The 22,916-nt window shown below is 51.5% G+C and overlaps 3 protein-coding genes across 8 annotated transcripts; 2 read left to right on the plus strand and 1 right to left on the minus strand.

Annotated features, from left to right (window-relative positions):
* The first annotated feature begins 4,503 nt into the window (after positions 1-4,503).
* IER3 (immediate early response 3) lies at positions 4,504-5,809 on the plus strand. Its single transcript, XM_082638272.1, has 2 exons — positions 4,504-4,745; positions 4,844-5,809. Exons 1-2 carry the CDS (start codon positions 4,536-4,538, stop codon positions 5,102-5,104), a joined length of 471 nt encoding a protein of 156 aa, XP_082494398.1. The 5' UTR covers positions 4,504-4,535; the 3' UTR covers positions 5,105-5,809.
* A 460-nt stretch (positions 5,810-6,269) lies between these two features.
* On the plus strand, positions 6,270-17,321 carry FLOT1 (flotillin 1). Of its 6 annotated transcripts, XM_082639663.1 has the most exons (13): positions 6,306-6,445; positions 6,779-6,835; positions 7,132-7,207; positions 7,295-7,385; positions 7,612-7,755; positions 7,893-8,012; positions 8,101-8,196; positions 8,409-8,561; positions 14,759-14,940; positions 15,098-15,143; positions 15,265-15,402; positions 15,652-15,816; positions 16,932-17,321. In XM_082639663.1, exons 2-13 carry the CDS (start codon positions 6,793-6,795, stop codon positions 16,959-16,961), a joined length of 1,284 nt encoding a protein of 427 aa, XP_082495789.1. In that variant the 5' UTR covers positions 6,306-6,445; positions 6,779-6,792; the 3' UTR covers positions 16,962-17,321. The 6 variants fall into 6 exon arrangements, with proteins under 6 accessions (XP_082495792.1, XP_082495793.1, XP_082495794.1 ...); XM_082639666.1 differs by lacking the exon at positions 7,295-7,385 and having other exon boundaries at positions 6,270-6,445; positions 6,627-6,835; XM_082639667.1 differs by lacking the exon at positions 7,295-7,385 and having other exon boundaries at positions 6,270-6,445.
* Positions 17,322-18,940: 1,619 nt separating this feature from the next.
* TUBB (tubulin beta class I) lies at positions 18,941-22,608 on the minus strand. The gene is made up of 4 exons (XM_082639662.1): positions 22,374-22,608; positions 20,850-20,958; positions 20,462-20,572; positions 18,941-20,176 (listed from the first exon to the last, which is right to left on the minus strand). The coding sequence occupies exons 1-4, from the start codon at positions 22,428-22,430 to the stop codon at positions 19,119-19,121; spliced, it is 1,335 nt and encodes a 444-aa protein (XP_082495788.1). The 5' UTR covers positions 22,431-22,608; the 3' UTR covers positions 18,941-19,118.
* Positions 22,609-22,916: the final 308 nt, after the last annotated feature.

The following is a 22,916-nucleotide window of genomic DNA, read 5'->3' on the forward strand; positions in this document are numbered from 1 at the left end:
GGCAGAGCCCTGGCTCTCTGAGAGTACCAGAATGGGGATGGGATTGGTTGAGAAGGAATGGTGAGCCGTCTGGGTTCTCTGGTTCTTCTCTCGGTCCCATTCTGACTTTGCCACAAAGAAAGGTCTCTCTGTGCCAGGAGGACAGTGAGGATAACTAGGGCCGGCTGGAGGCCCAGATTCCAGATACAGGAGGTAGAGTATGAAACAGGGTCCTGACATCCCCTTCATTTCCCCTCCCCTGCCTAATGCCCTGGAGAAATTTTCCATCATAAACAAGTTATGCATTCCTAACCTTGGGTGACTCTCCCCTTCTCCCACCAAGCAGTTTTCTTCCATCATCACTATCTCTCCCATCCCCAGTTTATGTCTGTGTGAGCATGTGAGCCTGTCCATACATGTAAATTGTCATGTATTTATGTTGAGCGTTGTGTAGTGTGCAGGCTGCCTTGGAATGAGGGTGTAGGTGGGTGGGTAGGCTCACTGTGCTTGGGTTGTAAATGTAACGATGATGGCAGATGTGAAAGGCAGGTGTGGGAAAGGGATGTGTCTTTGTAGAGGAGGTGTGTTTTATGCCTCATCAGGAAGAAGTGTGTAATGCTGAAAGTTTCTAGTGTGCTTAAACAGGAGTGGTGGGTGTAAAATAAAGCAACTTATAAGCCCAGGAAGCAATAGTATATACAGCAATAATGTCTCTATTTATAGCCCAACTGTAGACCGTCCCCTTATTTGCAACCCTGCACATCCTTGGCTGAGAAATGCCCTTAGGTGTTCTTTGTTTGGTGTCTGTGTAAGACTTGTTCCAACTTTTCTTAAGAGGTTATAAATTCATATGTGGGATTTGAAGGAGTGTATGCCTCTCTCAAAATCTTGGGGTGATCCAGCCAGTGTATGTATACTATACGTGCATTTTTTCGTTCTGCATTTTCATCTTTCACTCATCAAGATTATTGAACAACTAGTACCTGCAAGGCACCCTGCTAGGCTCTCTGGAAGACTCAAAGACATGTGTGATGCAGCCTTTAATGGAAGAGGTCATACATGTTCTCCTCCTGTGCACTAGGCATAATATGATCTGGTACAAAGCTCTGTGGCAGATGCATTTCAAATCCATGGAGACAGCTTTGGTCCCTTCATGCTCCCTGACTCTAGTGCTACCTGTCTTATCACTAAATTCTGGTAATCTCATGCTAGGAATGTCTCTTAAAGCCACCCCTCCTCATGTTCCCTGTGTCATAGCCCATTTCAGGCCCTTTCCTCCTACCCAAACCTCTCCAATAGTATCCTGTCTCTCCCTTAGTGTTTCCACATCCAGAGCATACTCCTTGTCCCACTCAGTTCCCAGCTTTGAACTTGCCCTTCTTTGATGTCATTCCATGACCCACAAGCCCCACAGTCTAGAGTCAAACCCAGTCCCCTGGCCTGACAGCTAAGCTCTCCTCACTGCCTAATTCCTTTCCAGCCATCATCACTTCCCACTGTTGTCGAACCCAGATTTGCGTGCCTGATGCACAGTGAGGCCAAACAAACCGAAACATTGGGTTTGGGGCAGAGAAAGGTTTATTGCAAGCGCCAAGCAAAAAGAACAGGTGGCTCTTGCTCAAAACCCCCAAACTCCCTGATGGTTTTCAGAGAAGAGTTTTTAAAGGCAAAATTTGGATCCTCAAGGACTATGTCATTCTTTTAAAGGTTGTGCCCTGCCCCCTTCCCTCCTGTTTATGATGAGGATGAGAAGTTGCCAAAAACTGCAAGTGCCAGGGCAGAGCAATTTAAGCAGAGGACCTAAGGTGAGAAAGAGCTTGGCAAGTCCTGGGAACTGAAAGGAGGAGGCCCTGGCTGGCTGGAGCACAGCACAAGAGGAGAAGAGGGGTGAAAATGAGTTTGGAGAGGAAGAAATGAGATTTTGAAGACACTGTTATGGAACAAGTTCATGTGCCCAGTGCACAGTGAGCCCAAATAAACTGAAACGTCGGAGTTTGGAGCAGCGAAAGGTTTATTGCAGGGCCAAGCAAGGAGAATGGGTGGCTTGTGCTCAAAAAATCCCAAACTCCCTGACAGTTTTTTGGGGAAAAGATTTTATAGGTAAAATTTGGGGTGTGTGACTTTCTTCTGATTGGTTGGTGGTGAGGTAACAGGGTGGTGCTCCAGGAGTCTTGTACTCAGCCTGAAGTTACCATCCTCCAACTGAGTGAGGGCCTTAGTTCCTGTAGAAGAACTCAAAGATATATTGTTATGTATATCCCTTGAGGAGGAACCAGGCCCCTGCTTTAACTGCACCATTCTTTTTTTTTTTTTTTTTTTTAAGTTTTTGGCTGCGCTCGATGCACAGCATTCGGATCTTCCCGGACGAGGGATCAAACCCACGCCCCCTGCAGTAGAAGCTCAGTCTTAACCACTGGACCACCAAGGAAGTCCTGCACTATTGTTTCTTGACTACTCCTGTTTCTGCATTCCCTTCCTTCCCTAATCAGCAACTGTTTGAATCTGTCCTTTGGAACCCAGGGAAGGTCTAGGAGGGACACGGAAAGGCTTTGGTACCCAGGAGGGCCCCACAGGGTCCTGCTGGGTTTCACCACTACTCCATTACAGGAAACTTGTCCTGAGATTGTTTTTCTTGTGATTCCCCAAACACATCGTGTACTTTTCCAGCTCAAGGCCTTTGCTGATTCCATTCTCTTTCTCAGTCATCTTACACATCTGACTCTGTGGTATCCCACCCACCATTTAAGGTCATCTCAAATGCCATTCTCCCCTGATGCCTCATGTGATTGATTAGACAGACAGGAACAGCAGCTCTATTGGGTTCCCCTTATACTTAGTCTTCCATTTTCTTAGAACCTGATGTGTTTGCTTTAGATAAAGCACTTGCCTCACCCAGCAGCATACATGCTGAAACCTACCTCAGTACTCAAAAGTACCTTTTAACAGGGTGTCTGGACCTGTTGAGTGCTCAAAAGATGTTAAATTCTGTGTCCATGAGCAGCTTTCTCTAAGGCAGTTATGAAAATGTGTCAGTTCTCTCTTGTGTTATTATCATTCCCACAACATTTGCGTAATGTCTCACAGTTTCAGTGTTCTTCACATACACTTAAACCCAGATGGCTGCTAACTTCTCACCTCTGTATTTTGTGGTCTCTGCTCCAGCCATGTATGAACATGTCTGCACATTGCTGGGTTGCCCCTGTGCAGTCGCTGCACCTTTGTTCTGTGTGTGTGTGATGTGCATATTGAAGGGGAGCAGAATATGCCACCCCGAAATGTGCCACTTTGGCATGTGAATTATTTGGAGCTGAAGGAAATCAAGACCCCGCAGACAACTGCCTAAATAATTTAGGTAGGGGGCCTGACCCAGAGGTAGCTTTCACCTGAAAGACTTACCTGCTTAGCAGGGCAAACATCTAATTAGCAAACATCTGCTCTTCTCACCTTCCTGTGAATTACCCACCTCCCCTTCAAGCCCCAGGCCTCTTTCCCATTCCTTAGCTCAAGATGGCCTGTAAGCCTCAATTGCCCGACTGACTGCCTTTGAGTCTCCAGTCTTCATGGGCTCCTGTAAGTACGCAATTAAATTTGTTCTCTCCTGTTAATCTGTCCTATGTCTAATTATTAGACCAGCCAAAGAAACTAGAAGGAAAGGAGAAATTTTTCCGCCTCTACAATGTGGTGTGTGTGTGTGTGTGTGCTTGTGTGTGTGTGTGCTAAAGCAGGCAGGGTTGTTTGTGTCTGTTTGTGTGTGCTAGGGTGTTCATTTCTCTTAGGCATCTTGGCTATTTCTGTAGTGACTTCCCTCCTAGGCTGTGTGTTTTCCGTGTTCCTACAAACTTGCGCATGTGCACCTGTAACTGGTTCCTTGACTTTGCTGGGTTAGTATTGTAGTAGGATGGGCAGACTTCCTTATGTAAGCCTTGCTGCCTCTCCAGAGATGGGGCTTATGGCTGAACCTTCTCAAACTGTCTGTGAGTCCCTCTCCAGCTGCCACATGTCCCGACATGTGCCCGCAGTCCGGAATTTTACCCGCCTCCACTCACAACTCACACACTCACGACACACACTTAGGTGCCTACGGTTGCACTGGCCAGGTCCCCACCCCCTCCCTTTGCTTAAACTTCGGAATTTCCAGCCGACCGGCCAACCGCTCCCAGCAGCGGGTGGGGTTGATAAGGGCCCGCCCAGTTCGGGGTACAAAACTAGCTCCTTATGTAAGCCTTGCTGCCTCTCCAGAAATGGGGCTTATGGCTGAACCTTCTCAAACTGTCTGTGAGTCCCTCTCCAGCTGCCACATGTCCCGACATGTGCCCGCAGTCCGGAATTTTACCCGCCTCCACTCACAACTCACACACTCACGACACACACTTAGGTGCCTATGGTTGCACTGGCCAAGTCCCCACCCCCTCCCTTTGCTTAAACTTCGGAATTTCCAGCCGACCGGCCAACCGCTCCCAGCAGCGGGTGGAGTTGAGAAGGGCCCGCCCAGCTCTCGGGGTACAAAACTAGCTCTGCAGGACTGCGCGGCCACTTGTCTTTCAGCTCTGCGCACAATGTGTCACTCTCGAAGCTCCCTCCCCACCGTGACCGTCCTGCGGGCTCCGACCCCGGTCCCCTCCACCAGCCCGGGACCCCAACGGGGCTCCGGCCCCGAGATCTTCACCTTCGACCCTCTCCCGGAGACCGCGGTGGCCCCCGCTGCGCGCCCCAGCGCCTCCCGCGGGCACCGAAAGCGCAGCCGCAGGGTCCTCTACCCACGAGTGGTGAGTGTCGCCTAAGTGGACAGCCCGAGGGAAGAGCAGGTGAACCGCCGGACGCCGGGGCCCCGACCTGACCTGTTGCCTTTGTTATCTCCCCACAGGTCCGGCGTCAGCTGCCAGTCGAGGATCCGAACCCTGCCAAAAGGCTGCTCTTTCTCCTGCTCACCATCATCTTCTGCCAGATCCTGATGGCTGAAGAGGGTGTGTCGACACCCCTGGTCCCAGAGGACACCCCCAGCGCGCAGTCCCCCGCGCCCACCGTTGTGCCCCCCGTCCTCGAGCCCCTTAATCTGACCTCGGAGCCCTCGGACTACGCTTTGGACCTCAGCACTTTTCTCCAGCAACACCCGGCCGCCTTCTAACCGGACTCCCCACACCCCCAGAAGAATCTGAAAAACCAAGAAACACTGGGTGTACCTGGTGCGAGAGCGAGCGTATCCCAAACTGGGACTCCCGAGGCAACTCGCACTGAGAACACTAGCGGAGATGCCAGCCCTAGCCTGGGAAAGACAGGCACCGACACGCCGGGGCTAGGCCGGGTGGCAGGAGACTTACCCGGCTAGGCCGGGTGGCAGGAGAGCGTCGTTATTTCTCATTGCTCCTATTAATATTTATATGTATTTATGTATGTCCCCCTAGGTGATGGAGGGGTGTATGTAATATTTATTTTAACTTATGCAGGAGTGCGAGATGTGCTCCTTGCTGCAAATGCAGATCTCTGGGTATTTATTGGGCTCTGGGGGATTGGTGGAGGCCGGCGTCCAGAACTGAGCGAGGCTGGGAAGAGGGATGGAGGAAACCCGGGTCCGAGAAGGCGCCCGAGCTGGGAGTCAAGGACGGTGGTGGGTCGTAGTAGGTTTAACGGGTGACGTACTAAGCCCTCCAGCATCTCAACTCGCGGGTCTACTGTGTGAGGCTTCGGCAGACCGTTGAGAATAAGGTCCTTGGCCTTCGATCTCCTCGAAGTTGCCCCCAAGGGGTGGCTGCGGGGTCGGTGGGCTGTCAGGGGGCGGCTATGGGGTCGCCCGGTATGTTCTGTGAACACAAATAAACTTGATTTACCGTCAGCAGTCATGTGAGTGTCTCTTTGCAAGCCATGGTCCCCCATTCCTCATGGCTTTCAAGCGCCTGGGCCGGAGGAGCCGCGGCCAAGTCACCAGCGGGCGCTCCTCCCCGGGCCCCTGAGCCCCTTTTTCCCGAGTCACGGAACCCAGCATCCGGTAATCGGATGCTGTCGTACATTGCCCAGTCTGCGGTTTTCCCAGTTAGTTCTCGCGGGGCAAATCCGAGGTGAGTCAATCTCCCTTGCCCCGGGGTGCCAGACCCACTGAGGTCACGTCCCGTGGGGCGGGGCGTGGAGCGGCCTGGGCGGGGCTCCGGACCCCGGAAGGGCGGCGAATTGGGGGCCGCCCCACCCGACCCCGGGCTCCCGGGTGAGCCGGGGCCCGGGCGGGCTGAGGACCGGAGCGCGGCCTGCTGGGAAAGGGGCGGGCCGAGGTGGGGGGGAGGTTGGTCCTCCGCGGGGGCGGGGTCGCGTCTGCCGCAGCGACAGGGTGCGGCCTGGTTGGGGGCAAGGGCGCCAGCGCGGGCCCAGCTCCCAGGCAGGCTGTGCGCGAGCGGCCCCTGCTCGGCGGCTCACAGGTCCCCTGCGCGTCCCCGCCCTGCCCCGGACCCCGGCCAGGACGCTGCCCGCGTCCGGCAAGGTAGGTGGGGGGTGGGGTGGGGAGATGGAGTCGGGCTGTGGAAGAGCAGGGACGGTGGCGCAAGGGTCTGGGGGTCTCCAAGGGCCGGGAGAGCTTTATCAGATAAGGGAGAAACCGTCGTCACTGAAGGTGGGGTGCGGCAAGGGGCTGGGAGTCGCTGGGTGACTGCGAAATTTCACAGGGTAAAGCCTTAGCGGATCCGTGGGCGCGGAAGGTACTGGGCCGCATTGTCTGCAGGCGGGGCGGGACTGACAGGAAGGCGAAAGGGTTCACTCCTGTGGACTCCACAGTGCCCCTTGCTATCAGCAAAGGCTTTCTCTCCCCCTCCTCCAGCTCCAGCCTGAGCCATGTTTTTCACCTGTGGCCCAAACGAGGCCATGGTGGTCTCCGGTAAGTATTGTTCTCTGCTCAGCCAGTGACCCCCAAGTCCCCGCAGAGGTCCCTTCCCCCTTTCCCCACCAGCTCCCCAGCGCCAGACCTGCCCACCCCACCCCCATGGCTGCAAGCCACCCACTTGTGGTGATTCCCTGCCGCTATCCTTCCAAAGCCTACACTGCCCGCCGCTCCTGCCAGCGCCCAGAGTTCTTCGTGGGGATTGCTCCCCCCTCCCTTCCCCAGTTGTCTTCCACATTCCAGCTCCACCGTGGCCACCGGCCACCACAGCTCATTGCCTCCTCACCTTGCAGGTTTCTGCCGGAGCCCCCCAGTCATGGTGGCTGGAGGACGTGTCTTTGTCCTGCCCTGCATCCAGCAAATCCAGAGGTAGGTAACAAGAGAACTAGGGAAAGGGAACCCCCGTTTTCTCTCTTTTCTCCTTTTCACACTGTCCACCCCTTCTTTTTCCCTTAGGATCTCTCTCAACACACTGACCCTCAATGTCAAGAGTGAAAAGGTTTACACTCGCCACGGGGTCCCCATCTCAGTCACTGGCATTGCCCAGGTGAGGCTTTCAGAGCCTTTCCTCCAAACTCCACTCCCCCATCACCTTCTCTGTCCCCAGACGTTAAGAATCTTCTGACCATGGCCTTCCCTACCTCTGCCTATAGAGAAATTTCTCTGCTAGTCTCAGCTTCTCCAGGGATCCCCAAGGCACTTGACTCTCCCTGCTTCCTCCCTGTCTTCATGAGAACTTCACCACACCCTCCCTAACCCTATTCTGGCTACAGGTGAAAATTCAGGGCCAGAATAAGGAAATGTTGGCAGCTGCCTGCCAGATGTTCCTGGGCAAGACAGAGGCTGAGATTGCCCACATCGCACTGGAAACGCTGGAGGGACACCAGAGGGCTATCATGGCCCACATGACTGTGGAGGTGAGCCTGAAGGCAGGGAAGGATCTGGAAGGGGTGCCAGAGTGAGAGGGGCCTAAGGACCGAGCTAGTCTGTAGGAGACAGTGGTCAGAGGATCTGAGAGCTTACGTTCCTTCTTCCCTCCATCGTGTTATCCTAGGAAATCTATAAGGACAGGCAGAAATTCTCAGAGCAAGTTTTCAAAGTGGCCTCCTCAGACCTGGTCAACATGGGCATCAGCGTGGTCAGCTACACCCTGAAGGACATTCACGACGATCAGGTAAACCTAGGCAGTTGCTTCTCCCCGCTTTCCTGCTCCCATCTGTTAAACCTTCCCGAGGAATGTGATATCTGCAACTCTCCCACAGGACTATTTGCACTCCTTGGGGAAGGCTCGAACAGCTCAAGTCCAAAAAGATGCTCGGATTGGGGAAGCGGAGGCCAAGAGAGACGCTGGGATCCGGGTGAGAGATCTGGGGGTTGCTTGGTCACCATGGGCTTATTGTGCACCTGGTGGAAGAGGGGATGGCGTGGGGGCTGGTGGAGCAGGGCTGGCAGAGGATATAAATGAGGCCGGGCCTGGGGTGAAGACAGAGGAGCTTGGTGGAGAGCAGGCTCTCTCCCTGGGGCCTTCCTCTCCCTACTCTGACTCCCTGCCTGATCTCTGCATGGACAGGAGGCGAAAGCCAAGCAGGAAAAGGTATCTGCTCAGTACCTGAGTGAGATCGAGATGGCCAAGGCACAGAGGGACTACGAGCTCAAGAAGGCTGCATATGACATTGAGGTCAACACCCGCCGAGCACAGGCTGACCTGGCCTATCAGCTTCAGGTCAGAGCCCCTATGCTGGCCCGGTGGCCAGGCTGGACTTCACTTCCTCCCCGTTCTTCTCAGGCCACCACTGTCTCTCATATTCTAACTCTGATCCCCTTATTCTGGCCCTCCGTTTCGGACACAGCTCCTCCTTATGAGGAAGGTTTAAAAGACCTAAACGTTTCAGCTGAAAAGCAAAGAAAAGGCCTAGAAAGGATGCGCTCGATAGGGCTGATCACGGGCTTGGGGCAGGTTGTGCCCTGTGCCAGGGCACCTGGATGAGGGGGTGAACCAGAGCTAAGATCCAACCATGCTCCACATCGGGCCTGGGTGAATGGGTCTGCATCCACCCAGAGGAAGGGGTGCCTTTTTCTAATTTGCACCGGGGTACTCCATGGGCCCACAGCAGCCCTGGTGATCACAGAAGTGTGTGAGGAAGGAAAACGTGGGCTTTGAATCCCACAAAATGAGACATGGGGGCCCTTGAAAATGCAGGGAGGTGTAGTCGATCCTCCTCATTTGTGGATCCCATATTTGAGAATTTGCCTCATCACTAAAATTTATTGGTTACCTCAGAACCAGTATTTTTTGTACTGATGACCATTTGCAAACATGCGCAGAGTGCAGAAAAATTTGAGTTGCCTGATATGTGCTTCCCAGTTGAGGTTGAACAAGAAGATGTTCTGCCTTCTTGTTTCGGCTTATACTGTAAACAGTGTCATTTTCATAGTATATTCACTGCCACATTTTTTGTACTTTTGTGCTTTTTTTTGGTGATTTCACAGTTTAAAATGTCCCCAAATGTAGTGCTGAAGTGCCGTCTAGTGTTCGTAAGTGCAAGAAGGCTGTGATGTGCCTGATGGAGAAGATATGTGTGTTAGATAAGCTTCTTTTAGGCATGAATTACAGTGCTGCTGGCCATGAGTTCATTGTTAGTGAATCAACAGATATGTTACATATGGTGTCTTTAAGCAGAAACACATAAAACAAGGATATATAGGACTTCCCTGGCGGTCCAGTGGTTAAGACTCCATGCTTCCAGTGCAGGTGGTGTGGGTTCGATCCCTGGTCGGGGAACTGAGATCCCACATGCTGCACATCCTGACCAAAAAAAAAAAAAAAAAAGGATATATATTGATCTGTTTATCTGTTATGACCAGAGGCTCACAGGAACCTAAACCTGTATTTCCCTTAGGAACAAAATATGTGTTTTGTTAATTCAGTGTTTATGGCTACTTTATAAAACAGAACTACCATAAATAACGAGAATCAACTGTACTCTGAGACCTTTACCCAAAGGGTAGCAATATTATGAAATTCATTTTTGCCAAGAGTTGGTACAGGGTGAAATTATGAAATGCAACACATCTTTAGTTATGATGTTAAATCCCTGGATGGTTTGACAGGTACCTGAGTGTGGCATAGTACTTTGCTACTCAAAGTGTGGTCTGCCTCCCAGCAACATCAGTATCCCTGAGGAGCTTGTTAGAAATACAAAATCTGAGGTGCCAGCCCAACTGACCAAGTCAGAATCTGTATTGTAACAAAATCCCTAGGTGATTCATGTATTGATACACATTGGAGTTTGAGAAGCATTAACATAGTGGAAACCACCAGCTTGGGTGGGACTTAACCCACCCAAGGATAAGGTCCTTAATCTTCTTCTCAACATGGCTCTCCTTGTCTGCACATCAAAGGGTTGGGCTGGTTTGGGTTCTGTTCAGCTTTTATTAGTTCCTCATTTTGTGCCAGCCAGGCTTTGTGCTAGGTGCTGGGGAAATAAGGATTTACTCAACAGGTATCTGTTAAATGCCTGTTATGTGCCAGGCATTGTTTTGGAGGTGAGTATATAAGTATGAATGAAACAGAATAAGATTCCTGCCCTCATGGAGCTTTACATCATAATACATGAAACCACTAATAAGCAAATAACCTTCACTGGCTCTAATTACATGAAGTGCTATGAAGGAAATACATAGGTGGTACTTTACTGGGGGGATACTCTATTAGGTTGGGGGTGATCAGAGAAAGCTTCGGTGAGGAAGTGATACATGAGATAAACCCTGAAGATGAGAAAGAGCCAACGATGTAAAGAGTTGTGGGCCAAGAACATTCTAGTCCAGTGCTGTTCAAATAGAACTTTCTGAAATGATGGAAATGCTCTATATCTGTGCTGTGATGTTGAGCACTTGTAATGTGGCTCGTGTGACTGAGGAACTGAATTTTTAAATTTTTTATTTTGATTTAAATAGCTATATGTGGCAAGTGACTAGGCAGGGGACTGGCACACGCAAAGACCCTGATGTAGCAAAGAGCTCGGCGTGTCCCAGGAACAGAAAGGAGGTTTCTGATCCAGTATGGCTGGTGTGCTGTGAGTAGGGAGAGGCAGGCGGGACCAGGTCTCCTAGGGTTTGAGTGGCCGTGATGGAGACTTAGAAGATTCAAAGCACAATGGGAAGCTATTGGAGAACTTTAAGCAGAGAGGTGCTCTGGTCTAATTTACATTTTAACAAGGATCAGTACAGCTGTTATGTGAAGAATTGATTGTCAGAAGAGAAGAGAAGGGGGCTTCCCTGGTGGCGCAGTGGTTAAGAATCTGCCTGCCAACACAGGGCACACATGTTGGAGCCCTGGTCCGGGAAGATCCCACATGTCGTGGAGCAGCTAAGCCCGTGCGCCACAACTACTGAGCCTGCGCTCTAGAGCCCGCGAACCACAACTACTAAGGCCCGCGCGCCTAGAGCCCGTGCTCCGCAGCAAGAGAAGCCACCACAATGAGAAGCCCGCGCACCACAACGAAGAGTAGCCCCCGCTCGCTGCAACTAGAACAGCAACGAAGACCCAACGCAGCCAAAAATAAATAAATTAAATAAATAATTTTTTTTTAAAAAGAGGAAACAGGGAGATGAGTTAGAAGGTTTTTCAAAGATGATGGATTGCATAAATGCAGCTAATTGCACTCCCTCTTAAAACCTCACTAAATCCACATAAGGTGATTAAAAAAAAATAGATGGAGAGAAGAGGAACAGAAGCAACAGAAACCATAGCATCATTTTGGACTCTGGAAAGCCGTGGTAATTGACCAAGGAGGTCTGAGACAGCTGAGCCCAAAGCTGCAGGGGAGAAAACAATGAAATGATCTGAGGCTCAGGAGCTGGCAGCACCAGGGGCCTCGAGCTGTGATGAAGACTGTTGAAATAAGGAGAAACAGGTGAAAAGTGACTTCTTAGAGCGCTCTGGCTCCCTGCCTCTGGGTAATGCTCCCTTCTCTGCCCCAGTAGACTTCTGGAGGTTTATTATCTGATGAGAGTAAACCAGAGGGCATGACCTGGGGCCAGCCAGACACAGGTGAGGGCCTAAGTACTTAACCAGTAACAGGCCTGAAGAGACTGTCTGCCTATTGAATACTGAATACTGACCACTTCCCCTAACCACTCACCTCACATGGCTCTCAGAACCCCCATCTTCCAAAGAAGAGATCAGAAGACTGCTCCGGGGAACATGACCAATCCAACATGAAAGACTTGAAGATCCTGAACCTGAGGTTCCTCAGCAGATGAACTGCCTAGGTCAGCCTAGATTGAAGCTCAAAGCCAACGAGCCTCACCCACATACCCAGAGTTTCCCTTCCGTGTTTCAGACCTTCCTCCCTGTAAGCAGACAAGCAAGGAATCCCTGACATATGAGGGGTCCTGCAACATGGAAGACAGGCCAAAACCACAAGCAGAGCAAAGCAATTTGCAGGATACATACTATGCAGGGAGAAGAAAGCTTAAAAAAAATTAATATCCTCAGTGATAAGAGAGTAATTCACATCTAGGAAATCAGGACATAGAAAACAAAAAAGAGCTTTTAGAAATTAATAAAATGGAAGGACTGAAAAAAAATCACAGTGGAAGAGAAATTCTAACAAATTTCCCAGAAAATAGAACAAGAAAGATGGAAAAATTAGGAAAGAATATTAGAGGCCAGCCCAGGAGACCCAACAGAACAAAGAAAACAGAAGGAAATCATCAGTGAAAAGATTCAAACATGTTTATGTGACTTTCTGGATTGAAATGGTCCACCAAGTGCCCAAAACAGTGAATGAAAAACATCTACCTTGAAGAACATCACTGTGAAATTTCAGAACACTGAGAATAAAGAAAAGAACTAAAAGCTTCCAGAGAGAATGAACAGATCTCAAGCAAAGGGTCAGGCATCAGAATGACTTCAGATTTCTCAAGAAGCTAGAAGACCCTGGAACAATGCCTTAAAAATTCTGGTGGAAGATTAATAACAACCTAGTAACCTGTACTCAACCTAATCGTTATTTAAATAGAAGAGTGGAGTGAAAATCTCAGAGAAGCAAGATCTGAAAAAACTTATTGCCCACATACTCTTTCCTTTTTAAAAAAAAAATTAATTAATAATTTTTGGCTGCATTGGGTCTCTGTTGCTGCACGTGGGCTTTCTCTAGTTGCGGTGAGCGGGGACCACTCTTCGTTGCGGTGCACGGGCTTCTCATTGTGGTGGCTTCTCTTGTTGCGGAGCACGGGCTCTAGGCGCGTGGGCTTCAGTAGTTGTGGCTCGCGGGCTGTAGAGCGCAGGCTCAGTAGTTGTGGCGCACGGGCCTAGTTGCTCCGCAGCATGTGGGATCTTCGCAGCATGTGGGATCTTCCCAGACCAGGGATCGAACCCGTGTCCCCTGCATCGGCAGGCGGATTCTTAACCACTGCGCCACCAGGGAAGTCCCCCACATACTCTTTCTGAGGGAGCTGCCGGAGGTTGAGTCTGAAGAACAGAGAGAAGGAGGGGCTCCAACACAGGAACACCGTGATGCTGCATATGGGGGCCAAGAGCAGCTAGTCCAATTTGGAACAGGTTTGAACTTTTAGGGTCAAAGACAGTACAGGGTGCCACATCCAGAAGCACCCTTCCTCTGGAGTGAACAGATGGGTGTTCACTGTAAAGGCAGGGGCACCATCTCTTATGTTGATGAGCCCCACAGGGAAGATGGTGCACATCTGAGCCAGAGCAATGAGGCAAGAAGTGTATTCCTCCCCCGAACCTCTCCTCACCGACATCTTGGCAAGAGCCTTCTGATCCCTCTACTCTGCAAGGGATAAGAAAATGAAATCTGCCTAAGTAAGAGGAAGTCTATGTATACATGTTCTTGTAGTTGCTTACAATATCCTGGGAAGGATACACGACAAGCTGGTCACGGTGGTTGTTTCAGGGAAAGTGAACCAACCAGGTGGCTTGAGAAATAGGTGGGAGGAAACCTTGCTTATCACTGTTTACCTTTTTTTAAAATTTGGACCACATACAAAAGATAAAAATGACACACACACAGCCCCCAAAAAGAAAGTTGGTGACAGAGAGAAAAAAAGAAAGTTGGTGAGAAAACTTTTCAGGAGTTAGTTGACAGTGGCTTGCACTAAGGTAACCACCACACAGATGGAGAGAAGTACATGGATTTGAGCGTGACTGGAGGTGGAGGATGGCCACCATGCACTCAGTGCCCACCAGGTATTCATACTCTAGAGGGAGACTTGGTGGAGAAACAAGGTAATAGGAGTTCAGTGGAGGGATACTTCACCTGGCCTGAGGGAGAAGAGCGGCTGGGTTCCAGCCCTATCCAGCCCTGAAGCTGAGACTACGTGGGGAACAGCCCTAACCGTTGATATTGGCTCTGGTAGGGAAGATCAGGCCACCCCCTGCTCGCTCCTCAGGCCATGCCTTGGATCTGTACGGGAAATGGACTCCCTTGGGCAGGCTGAGCCCACTGGGACCACCTTCATGTGCCTGCTCTATTTTTAAAAAATTTTTTTGAATTGACACAGTATCTTTTTTTTTTAAAGTTATTTATTTATTTATTTTTGGCTGCGTTGGGTCTTCGTTGCTGCTCGCAGGCTTTCTCTAGTTGCGGCAAGTGGGGGCTACTCTTCATTGCGTTGCGCAGGCTTCTCATTGCGGTGGCTTCTCTTGTTGCGGGGCACGGGCTCTAGGTGCGTGGGCTACAGTAGTTGTGGCCAAGGCACGTGGGATCTTCCCAGACCAGGACTCAAACCCGTGTCCCCTGCATTGGCAGGCGGATTCTTAACCACTGCGCCACCAGGGAAGTCCTCCTGCTCTATTTTTACATCCCGCCCGGGAGCCCCGGCCCTAGCTTCCCTGCCTGCTTCCTGGCCGCTTGCTCTTCAGCTCTGACTCTGAGCATCCCTCCTTCCCAGGTGGCCAAGACGAAGCAGCAGATCGAGGAGCAGCGGGTCCAGGTGCAGGTGGTGGAGCGGGCCCAGCAGGTGGCAGTGCAGGAGCAGGAGATCGCCCGCCGGGAGAAGGAGCTGGAGGCCCGCGTGCGGAAGCCGGCGGAAGCCGAGCGCTACAAGCTGGAGCGCCTAGCAGCGGCAGAGAAGTAAACACCCCTTCCTGGCCCCCTGCGGCTCCTTCACCACCTGGGCGCCCCCAGACGAATTGCTGAGGCCTTCTTTACCTGTACTCCTCCTGTGGAGTCTTTCTCCCAGAGCAAGGGCTCTTCCTCAGCTCCTCCCTCCACTCCCTTCCCTGCCCAGGTCCCAACTGATCATGCAGGCAGAGGCAGAAGCCGAGTCTGTGCGGGTGAGTTAGCAGGTGGCTCTTGCCGGCTTGTGGAGGGAGTGGGATTGGGCTGGGATTGGGCTGGGATTTCTTGTCCTTGACTACCGCCATCAGTACCCCAGGCGTCCTGTACCCTCCTCAGATGCGTGGGGAAGCCGAGGCCTTTGCCATAGGGGCCCGAGCCCGGGCCGAGGCTGAGCAGATGGCCAAGAAGGCAGAGGCGTTCCAGCTGTACCAGGAGGCTGCTCAGTTGGACATGCTGCTGGAGAAGCTGCCCCAGGTCTGGGGGTCGTGTGGACAAAAGCAGAGGAGGGACAGCATGAGGGAATGAGGGGTGGGGGAAATGAGGGGCTGGGGGAGAATCAGCCTAGGGGCCTTAAATTCGGGGTGAGAATTACAAGCCAGTGACCAGAGTGAGGAAGGGTGATCCTCACAAAAGTGAAGGACAAGGATCTTAAAACCCAGAGTAAGGAGTCTTAGGATGGGTGTGGTCAGACCGCAAGTGCTGAGTGGGCATCTTATCTACCAGGTGGCAGAAGAGATCAGTGGTCCCTTGACCTCGGCCAATAAGATCACACTGGTGTCCAGTGGAAGTGGGGCCATGGGGGCGGCCAAAGTGACCGGGGAAGTGCTGGACATCCTGAGCCGCCTGCCGGAGAGCGTGGAGAGACTCACAGGCGTCAGCATCTCCCAGGTGAGGGTTTCTAGGGCGGGGGCTGTGGAGCCGAATCGCCAGGTTCTTATGGCATGTGATGCAGCGGGCCTAGCATGGGGCCAGCACCCAGGAGGCCTGGGGGCCGCCGTTTAATTGCTTTCTGTGTGCCAGACACAGTGCTAAGCTTCTACACAAACGGTTTAAAAAATTTTTTTAATCAAACCTCCTTTGGGTTATGTGGGGTTTTACAAAGTAAGGAAACTGAACTTCCAGTTTAGCCCATGTCATACAGCTGGTGAAGCTGGGCTTCAAACCCAGGCCAGCTATCTCTGGAGCCTGTGCTCTTGGTCACCCCACTAGTAGAAGGAACTAGCTGCAGCCTGTTGACAGTTAATTCCAAGGCATATCACTGCATTTCTTGGTGCCTGTTCATTCACCTGTAGATTATGGTAGAGATCAGAGTAGGACCTAGAGCCAGACTGTTTTGGTGTGAATCGTGGCCCCAATGCATGCTAACTGTGACCTTGGACAAGTTAATCTTCTCTGCACCTGTTTCTTCACCTTAAAACTGGGTTAATAAAAGTAACTACCGTGTTGAATTGTTAAGGGGATTAAATGAGTAGATATTTGCAGTGTTTAGAACAGTGCCTAGCATGTAGTAAGTACTATATAAGCGTGTTAAAGGACTTCCCTGGCAGACCGGTGGTTAATACTCCACGTTCCCAATGCAGGGGGTGTGGGTTCGATCCCTGGTCGGGGAACTAAGATCCCGCATTCTGCACAGCCAAAACAACAAAAAAAACAAAACAGAGTGTGTTAAATAAAAAATGCATATATAAATAAAAGCACCAGACTGAATCAGTGACCTTCGAGCTGGGTTCCTTGGAGTCTCCTTAAGGTCTGCAGTGGATAATTGGGAGCTAAGGAGGGCCTGTGCAAGCAGGGATCTGGCTCCCTTCACCCCTTTGCAGTAAGTAATTCATTATTATACAAGAATCCAAATGACTGCTTGGCAAAGGGGGTGAGGTAGGGTACCAGAAAAAACTAGAATACTCACGGAAATTTGCATCCTCCCTGCAGCCTGTTCATCCAGATGGGAGCCTGGGAGAGCAGGGCACCTGGTTCCCGTAGTCATGACTGTTGTCTTTTGCCAGGTGAACCACAAGCCTCTGAGAACAGCCTGAGCCCTCGACCTTCGCGATGCCCAGCCTGATAACTCAAGTTGCCTGAATAGTCCCAATATTGCATGCACTTCAGCTGGCTCCCCAAGCGCATCCTTTGACAGCGGAGTTCCACCGCTTGTCTCTCCTTGCCAAATAGCCTGTCCCTTGCCTTGGAAGGGAAGGGTTGCTCCCTTTTCCAGCCCCATACTGCAGACTGCCAGTCCCGCAGGGGTCCCATGCCAGCCTTCTGATGACCCCACCCCCAACTTATTTAACTTAATCTACTGTCTGAGCCTGTTGTCCAGAATTCTTCCTTGACCAAGCCTTAAGGGGTGGTCTGCAGGTTCTCAACTTTGTCAAATAAATTGCTATTAATAAGTACTGATACTTATGAAGTTAATACAGCAGAACTAATTCAAAATGGAGTGTAGCTTTCGCCTTTGCATTCAATAGGCTTTTTACAATGGGAAAGGCAGTAGTTACTTGTATATGTTGTTATAGAATTAATCCCCCTCCCAACCCTGAGGTTGGTTATAGTCAGCAAAGCATGCTGAAGTGGAAGCAATATCAATAATTGCATTAGTCCCTAGAATTACTGAAAATACGGCCAAGGGAAATTGTTACATTTGTTCAATTTCCGGGGCAGCTTTGAGACTATTACATTGTGCTCCTTGAAGCATGAGGTATTAGATGGAACATAGTTTAGAATGGGACCATGGTGTGACACCCCTCACTAGTGATTTTTTGCCTTAGGCTGAGAAAATCCACAGGATTACAGGAATCAGCGTTACCCATAACAGAAAGGAACCCTGGATACACTGCATTCGAGATTCTTCTGGAGCACTGTTAAAAACAGACTGCTGGGGTCCAACCCATTCTGGTTCAGTACATCTGGGCAGGATTGTTCAAGGGGATGCTGATCTTGCAACCACTTGACATTCATCTCAGTTCCCTTTTCTGTCCCTAGATCCTGCATCTGGGCCTATACCTACCCCAGTTACTAAGACAGGTACAGGTGGTGGGTACCAGGGATTAAGGTGTAAGGATATTCTTCTCATTAGTTTATGGGAAGTAGAATATATTATATAACTGAACTTGAGCCCCATGCCTCCACCAGCAACCTTTCCCTGAATGAGCACACATTTCGCAACTCTTTTTTTTCAATTCCCGTTTATTTTTGGCTCTTGGGGCAATGTCATCTTTTCAATATGAAAAAAAGCAAGTTCAACACAATAGAAATCTGAAGTGTAGAATAGGACAAAACCAAGGGTAGGGGGGAAGGCAGTAGCAAAAGTAAGAGATGAGGTGTTGCCAAAAGATGGAGGGTGTCCTGTCCCCTCTCTGGGGAATGACATTTAGGTGGTAGCACATAGCTTTCCGTATAGGTACAGAAGGGCTGATAGTCATTTTTTTCCGTAAGAAAAGACAGGGCTGCGGAGGGGCTTTCTGGAGGCTTAGAGACTAGTCTCTCTTGCTCTTCTTGACCCCCTTTTCTGACCAGGGGAAAGGAAGGAATCCAACATTATGAAGGAGGTAAAGTGGAAGAGGGAAGGATCCCCCCCTTGACAGGGTGGTAGCCAGAACCTTACAAAGGAAATAGCTCAGGTCAGAGCTTGGAGGGAGATTGAAAATGGAGATAATACTGTTAACACCTCCCCAGAAGCTGAGAGGAGCAGAGAGATACCTGGAAACTAGGACTTCAACAGCCTGGATGCCCCTCTCCAACCCCACCTTCCCAGTAGGGACTTCTACCTGCTGCTTCGTTTCTTTTCCCCTGGGCTACCACATGGGCCTAGGATGGTGGTCATCTATCCGGGTTATCAGCACATGGTTCTGAATGGGATTTGATGAGACCCAGCTTCTTGAGAGTTTATCTTGAAAACAGAGAGGAAAATGTTAACTGGACAGATGGGAGGAGTGGGCACCAGAGGAAATACAGGGTCACCCAGAATGGCAGAAATCTAGGTTCCCCAGAGTGGAAAGAGAGAGGAGACATTCAACAAACAACAGATATTTATTGAGCGCCTATTATGTGCCAGGCACTGTTCTAGAACCCCCCCCAAAAAAAAGAAAAAAAAAAGACAGAGGCAGAAAACGCAAATTCTGAGGGAGAGGAAAGGGGCGGTTGAGGAAGAAGGCAGAGGGGACTGAGAAGCCTGAGGTGATGGGGACTCGGCCTTAGGCCTCCTCTTCGGCCTCCTCACCGAAATCCTCCTCCTCTTCTGCGGTGGCATCCTGGTACTGCTGGTACTCGGAGACGAGGTCGTTCATGTTGCTCTCAGCTTCGGTGAACTCCATCTCGTCCATGCCCTCACCTGTGTACCAGTGGAGGAAGGCCTTCCGGCGGAACATGGCAGTGAACTGCTCTGAGATGCGCTTGAACAGCTCCTGGATGGCTGTGCTGTTTCCAATGAAGGTGACCGCCATCTTGAGGCCACGGGGCGGGATGTCGCAGACGGCCGTCTTGACGTTGTTGGGGATCCACTCCACGAAGTAGCTGCTGTTCTTGTTCTGCACGTTGAGCATCTGCTCGTCCACCTCCTTCATGGACATCCGCCCACGGAAGACAGCAGCCACGGTGAGGTACCGGCCATGGCGGGGGTCACAGGCTGCCATCATGTTCTTGGCATCGAAGACCTGCTGGGTGAGCTCAGGCACAGTGAGGGCCCGATACTGCTGGCTTCCACGGCTGGTGAGAGGGGCAAAGCCAGGCATGAAGAAGTGGAGACGTGGGAAGGGCACCATGTTAACCGCCAGCTTGCGGAGGTCAGCATTGAGCTGGCCAGGGAAGCGGAGGCAGGTGGTGACACCACTCATGGTGGCCGAGACGAGGTGGTTCAGGTCCCCGTAGGTTGGCGTGGTCAGCTTGAGGGTGCGGAAGCAGATGTCGTAAAGGGCCTCGTTGTCAATGCAGTAGGTCTCATCAGTGTTCTCCACCAGCTGATGGACGGAGAGGGTGGCATTGTAGGGCTCAACCACAGTGTCGGACACTTTGGGTGAGGGCACCACACTGAAGGTGTTCATGATGCGGTCAGGATACTCTTCACGGATCTTGCTGATGAGCAAGGTGCCCATTCCAGAGCCTGTGCCCCCGCCCAGCGAGTGGGTCAGCTGGAAGCCCTGCAGGCAGTCACAGCTCTCGGCCTCCTTCCGAACCACATCCAGGACTGAGTCGACCAGCTCGGCCCCCTCTGTATAGTGGCCCTTGGCCCAGTTGTTGCCTGCCCCAGACTGACCTGCAATGGGGTCAGAAGGCAAGCTTGGTTAGTAAAGTGTGGAAGATACATGGCCACATTTCTACCTTTCAACTTCTGCAGTAACGCCAGTGGATGTATCTTCTCTCCCCACCCTGTGGTACACCTGTCACCCCCCCACAATTTACTATTTAAAGCAGTCACTACCTCTATCCTCCATTAGATTTCAAAACACAGCCCTGTATAAGTTCTTCAGTACAATCATTTCCTCTCTTGCTGCACCCCAAATAACTTGAGTAAGTATCTACTATTGTCTGTGTAACTCACCAAAAACAAAGTTGTCTGGTCTGAAGATCTGACCAAAAGGCCCTGAGCGAACAGAGTCCATGGTCCCGGGTTCTAGATCCACCAAGATAGCACGAGGAACATATTTGCCACCTACAGGGAATAAAGTAGCGTTGTAAAAACTGACAGACATAAAGGTAAATATTTTGGGGCTGGGAGGCAGCTGGGGACCCAAACTTGTGATTCCAGGCACTGCCACCAGGTGGCAGCAGAGCCACTTTTGAGGCCCGATGGGGGAAATGAAGAAAGGCCTCCAAACGGAGAGAATGGATTTATTCAACATTCAAAGGGGATAAAGGGTTTCCCAGGGAGGCAGAGACCCGAGAAGTGGGAGTGATGGGACCCGTGATTCACGGCCTCCTGCCCTCACCTGTGGCTTCATTGTAGTACACGGAGATGCGATCCAGCTGCAGGTCGCTATCCCCATGATAGGTGCCGGTGGGGTCGATGCCATGTTCATCACTGATCACCTCCCAGAACTGGCGGGGGAGAGCAACGGGTACTCAACAGCTCAGATTTCAGCCAATTATACGCCCTCTACCGCCATTTTAATTCCAGATACGCCTGAGGCGGGCCCTCCCCTAGGGCCTGGCATTCCTTCTGCCTGCCACACCCTTCCCCTGAACACCTGCACACGCGGGAAAACTGCAGCTTTCACTGCTTGGGATGTGAGATGCTGTGGAAGGTCCCGGCGATCGTAGGCACCGAGGTGGGTAGATGGAGGCGGCCGACTTGCTCGGAGAAGCGCACCTCCCCGCCCCCCCTTCGCAGGGCACAAAGAGCTGGGGGCCGGAGAACGGAGCCACTGCCGCAGGCGCCCACCCCGCCCGGCACGTGACCGCGGCGCAGGCGCGTGCGAGCCGCCGACAAAGGGAGGTGCCGCCCGTGGGCGGGGCCGAAGCGCGAATTCCGCGCGGTAAGGGCGGGACTTGGCTCGGGCTCGCGCGCCCCCAGCGTGCTGGCCCGGCCGCATTGTCCCAGCGCGCCAGGGCGCCCGGGTCCCGCCCTTCTGCTCTAACGTAGCAGCCGCGCTTCCTCCCCGCCCCTCCCCCTCTACACTGTAACCGCGCGCAAAGGAAAAAAAAAACCTCCCCCTTGGCCTCGGAATTTTATTTCTTCTCTAGCTTTTAATTTTAACCCCCTTGCTTTAAATGAGGTTTTTCTTCCTTTGTCCTACTTTGGCCCTGAGGAGCCCTTTTAAAGAAAGCACTCCCCCTTTCCCCTCGCTCTTTCTCCATATCTGTTCACGCCCTAAAAGGGTCTCTCGGTTAAGGGCAAATGAAAGAAACTGAAATTAGTCCAGCACATATTAGCCTTCCATGCATGAAAAACTGGGGGACCGCCCCTTGGGGACCGCGGGTGTCCGGGGACACCTGACCTTTTGTAAAGGATATCGCGTAGGGCAGCCCACCCTGGCGCATCGCGTCCCCCACATTTGGATCTGACCTCTCTGCAGCTGCCCGCCAGCCTCGCCCCTTCCCCCTCCGGCTTAGCCCTCCGAAGCCCCGCCAAAGGGGATGCACATGGGGAAAACCTCATCTCGCTTTGTCTCGGGCCGTTTCCGCATCTCCCTCGCTCCCCGGTCCTCGGACCGTTAGCAGATGCCCTTTTTAAGTAAAATTTTACAGAAACTCGGTTTTCCCGCCCCCTAAACCTGAAGGGTGCTTTTAACAGCTTCCCCAAAATAAGCCTGCCAAGAAAAATACCCCATTTTTCAAAAGCAAATCCCAGCTTTGCATAATACAAACATGTATTATATATACATACAACTTTTAAGGGGCAAAGCCTGACTAAGAATGGAGGATGCGAATGTCCCAGAGCCATTAGTCATAATTTACCTGGATTTTTTTCTTCTCAAAAATAAATATAGTCAAAAGAGGTTAAAAATCCTTACCTTGGCACCGATCTGATTGCCACACTGACCGGCCTGGATGTGCACGATTTCCCTCATTTTAAAAATTTATTGTAATCTTTTTGCTCGCCTCACAAGTGTGTACGGGGCAAGAAAATGATATGTAATTAGTTTTTCTCTGCTGCTGGTCGCAGGCTGGAAGGATGGGACGGGGCCCGGAGGCTGGAGCAGCGAGGTCCGAACTCGGCGGCAGGAAGGTTCTGAGAGGGAGAAAGAAGAGGGGAGGGCACGGGAGGAAAGGCGGGCAGGGCGGGGCGCGCGTGCGCGGGGGCCGGGAGGCGGGAGAACGCGCCCCGCGAGGTGGTGGGGAGACAAAGCCTCATCGAGGCTGGCCCTGATTAGTCCGTGCTGGTCATGTATCAGACGTCCATTGGTCCCTGCTCGGCAGGACGAGCGCAGTCCTCCCTGGGAGTTGTAGTCCTCTATTGTTGTCCACGCTGCAAAATGAAAGAACAAATGGGTGGGTACTGGGTATGGGGGGTTTGGTTTGGGAGTTTTTAATGAAAAATGACCTTGCGCAAGGGT

This window comes from Mesoplodon mirus (genome assembly GCF_964341445.2).
Source record: "Mesoplodon mirus genome assembly, chromosome: 12".
Taxonomy (NCBI): domain Eukaryota; kingdom Metazoa; phylum Chordata; class Mammalia; order Artiodactyla; family Ziphiidae; genus Mesoplodon; species Mesoplodon mirus.

What these genes read in the sequence shown, in the direction of transcription:
- IER3 (XM_082638272.1), top strand. Translation starts at nt 4,536, where the DNA reads ATGTGTCACTCTCGAAGCTCCCTCCCCACCGTGACCGTCCTGCGGGCT. An exon ending in GGGTCCTCTACCCACGAGTG is followed by an intron (nt 4,746 to 4,843) that starts GTGAGTGTCGCC and finishes ATCTCCCCACAG; the next exon opens with GTCCGGCGTCAGCTGCCAGT.
- FLOT1 (XM_082639663.1), top strand. Translation starts at nt 6,793, where the DNA reads ATGTTTTTCACCTGTGGCCCAAACGAGGCCATGGTGGTCTCCG. An exon ending in TGCATCCAGCAAATCCAGAG is followed by an intron (nt 7,208 to 7,294) that starts GTAGGTAACAAG and finishes TTTTTCCCTTAG; the next exon opens with GATCTCTCTCAACACACTGA. An exon ending in CAGGCGTCAGCATCTCCCAG is followed by an intron (nt 15,817 to 16,931) that starts GTGAGGGTTTCT and finishes GTCTTTTGCCAG; the next exon opens with GTGAACCACAAGCCTCTGAG.
- TUBB (XM_082639662.1), bottom strand. Translation starts at nt 22,430, where the DNA reads ATGAGGGAAATCGTGCACATCCAGGCCGGTCAGTGTGGCAATCAGATC. An exon ending in GCAATCAGATCGGTGCCAAG is followed by an intron (nt 20,959 to 22,373) that starts GTAAGGATTTTT and finishes CTCCCCCGCCAG; the next exon opens with TTCTGGGAGGTGATCAGTGA. An exon ending in GTACTACAATGAAGCCACAG is followed by an intron (nt 20,573 to 20,849) that starts GTGAGGGCAGGA and finishes TATTCCCTGTAG; the next exon opens with GTGGCAAATATGTTCCTCGT.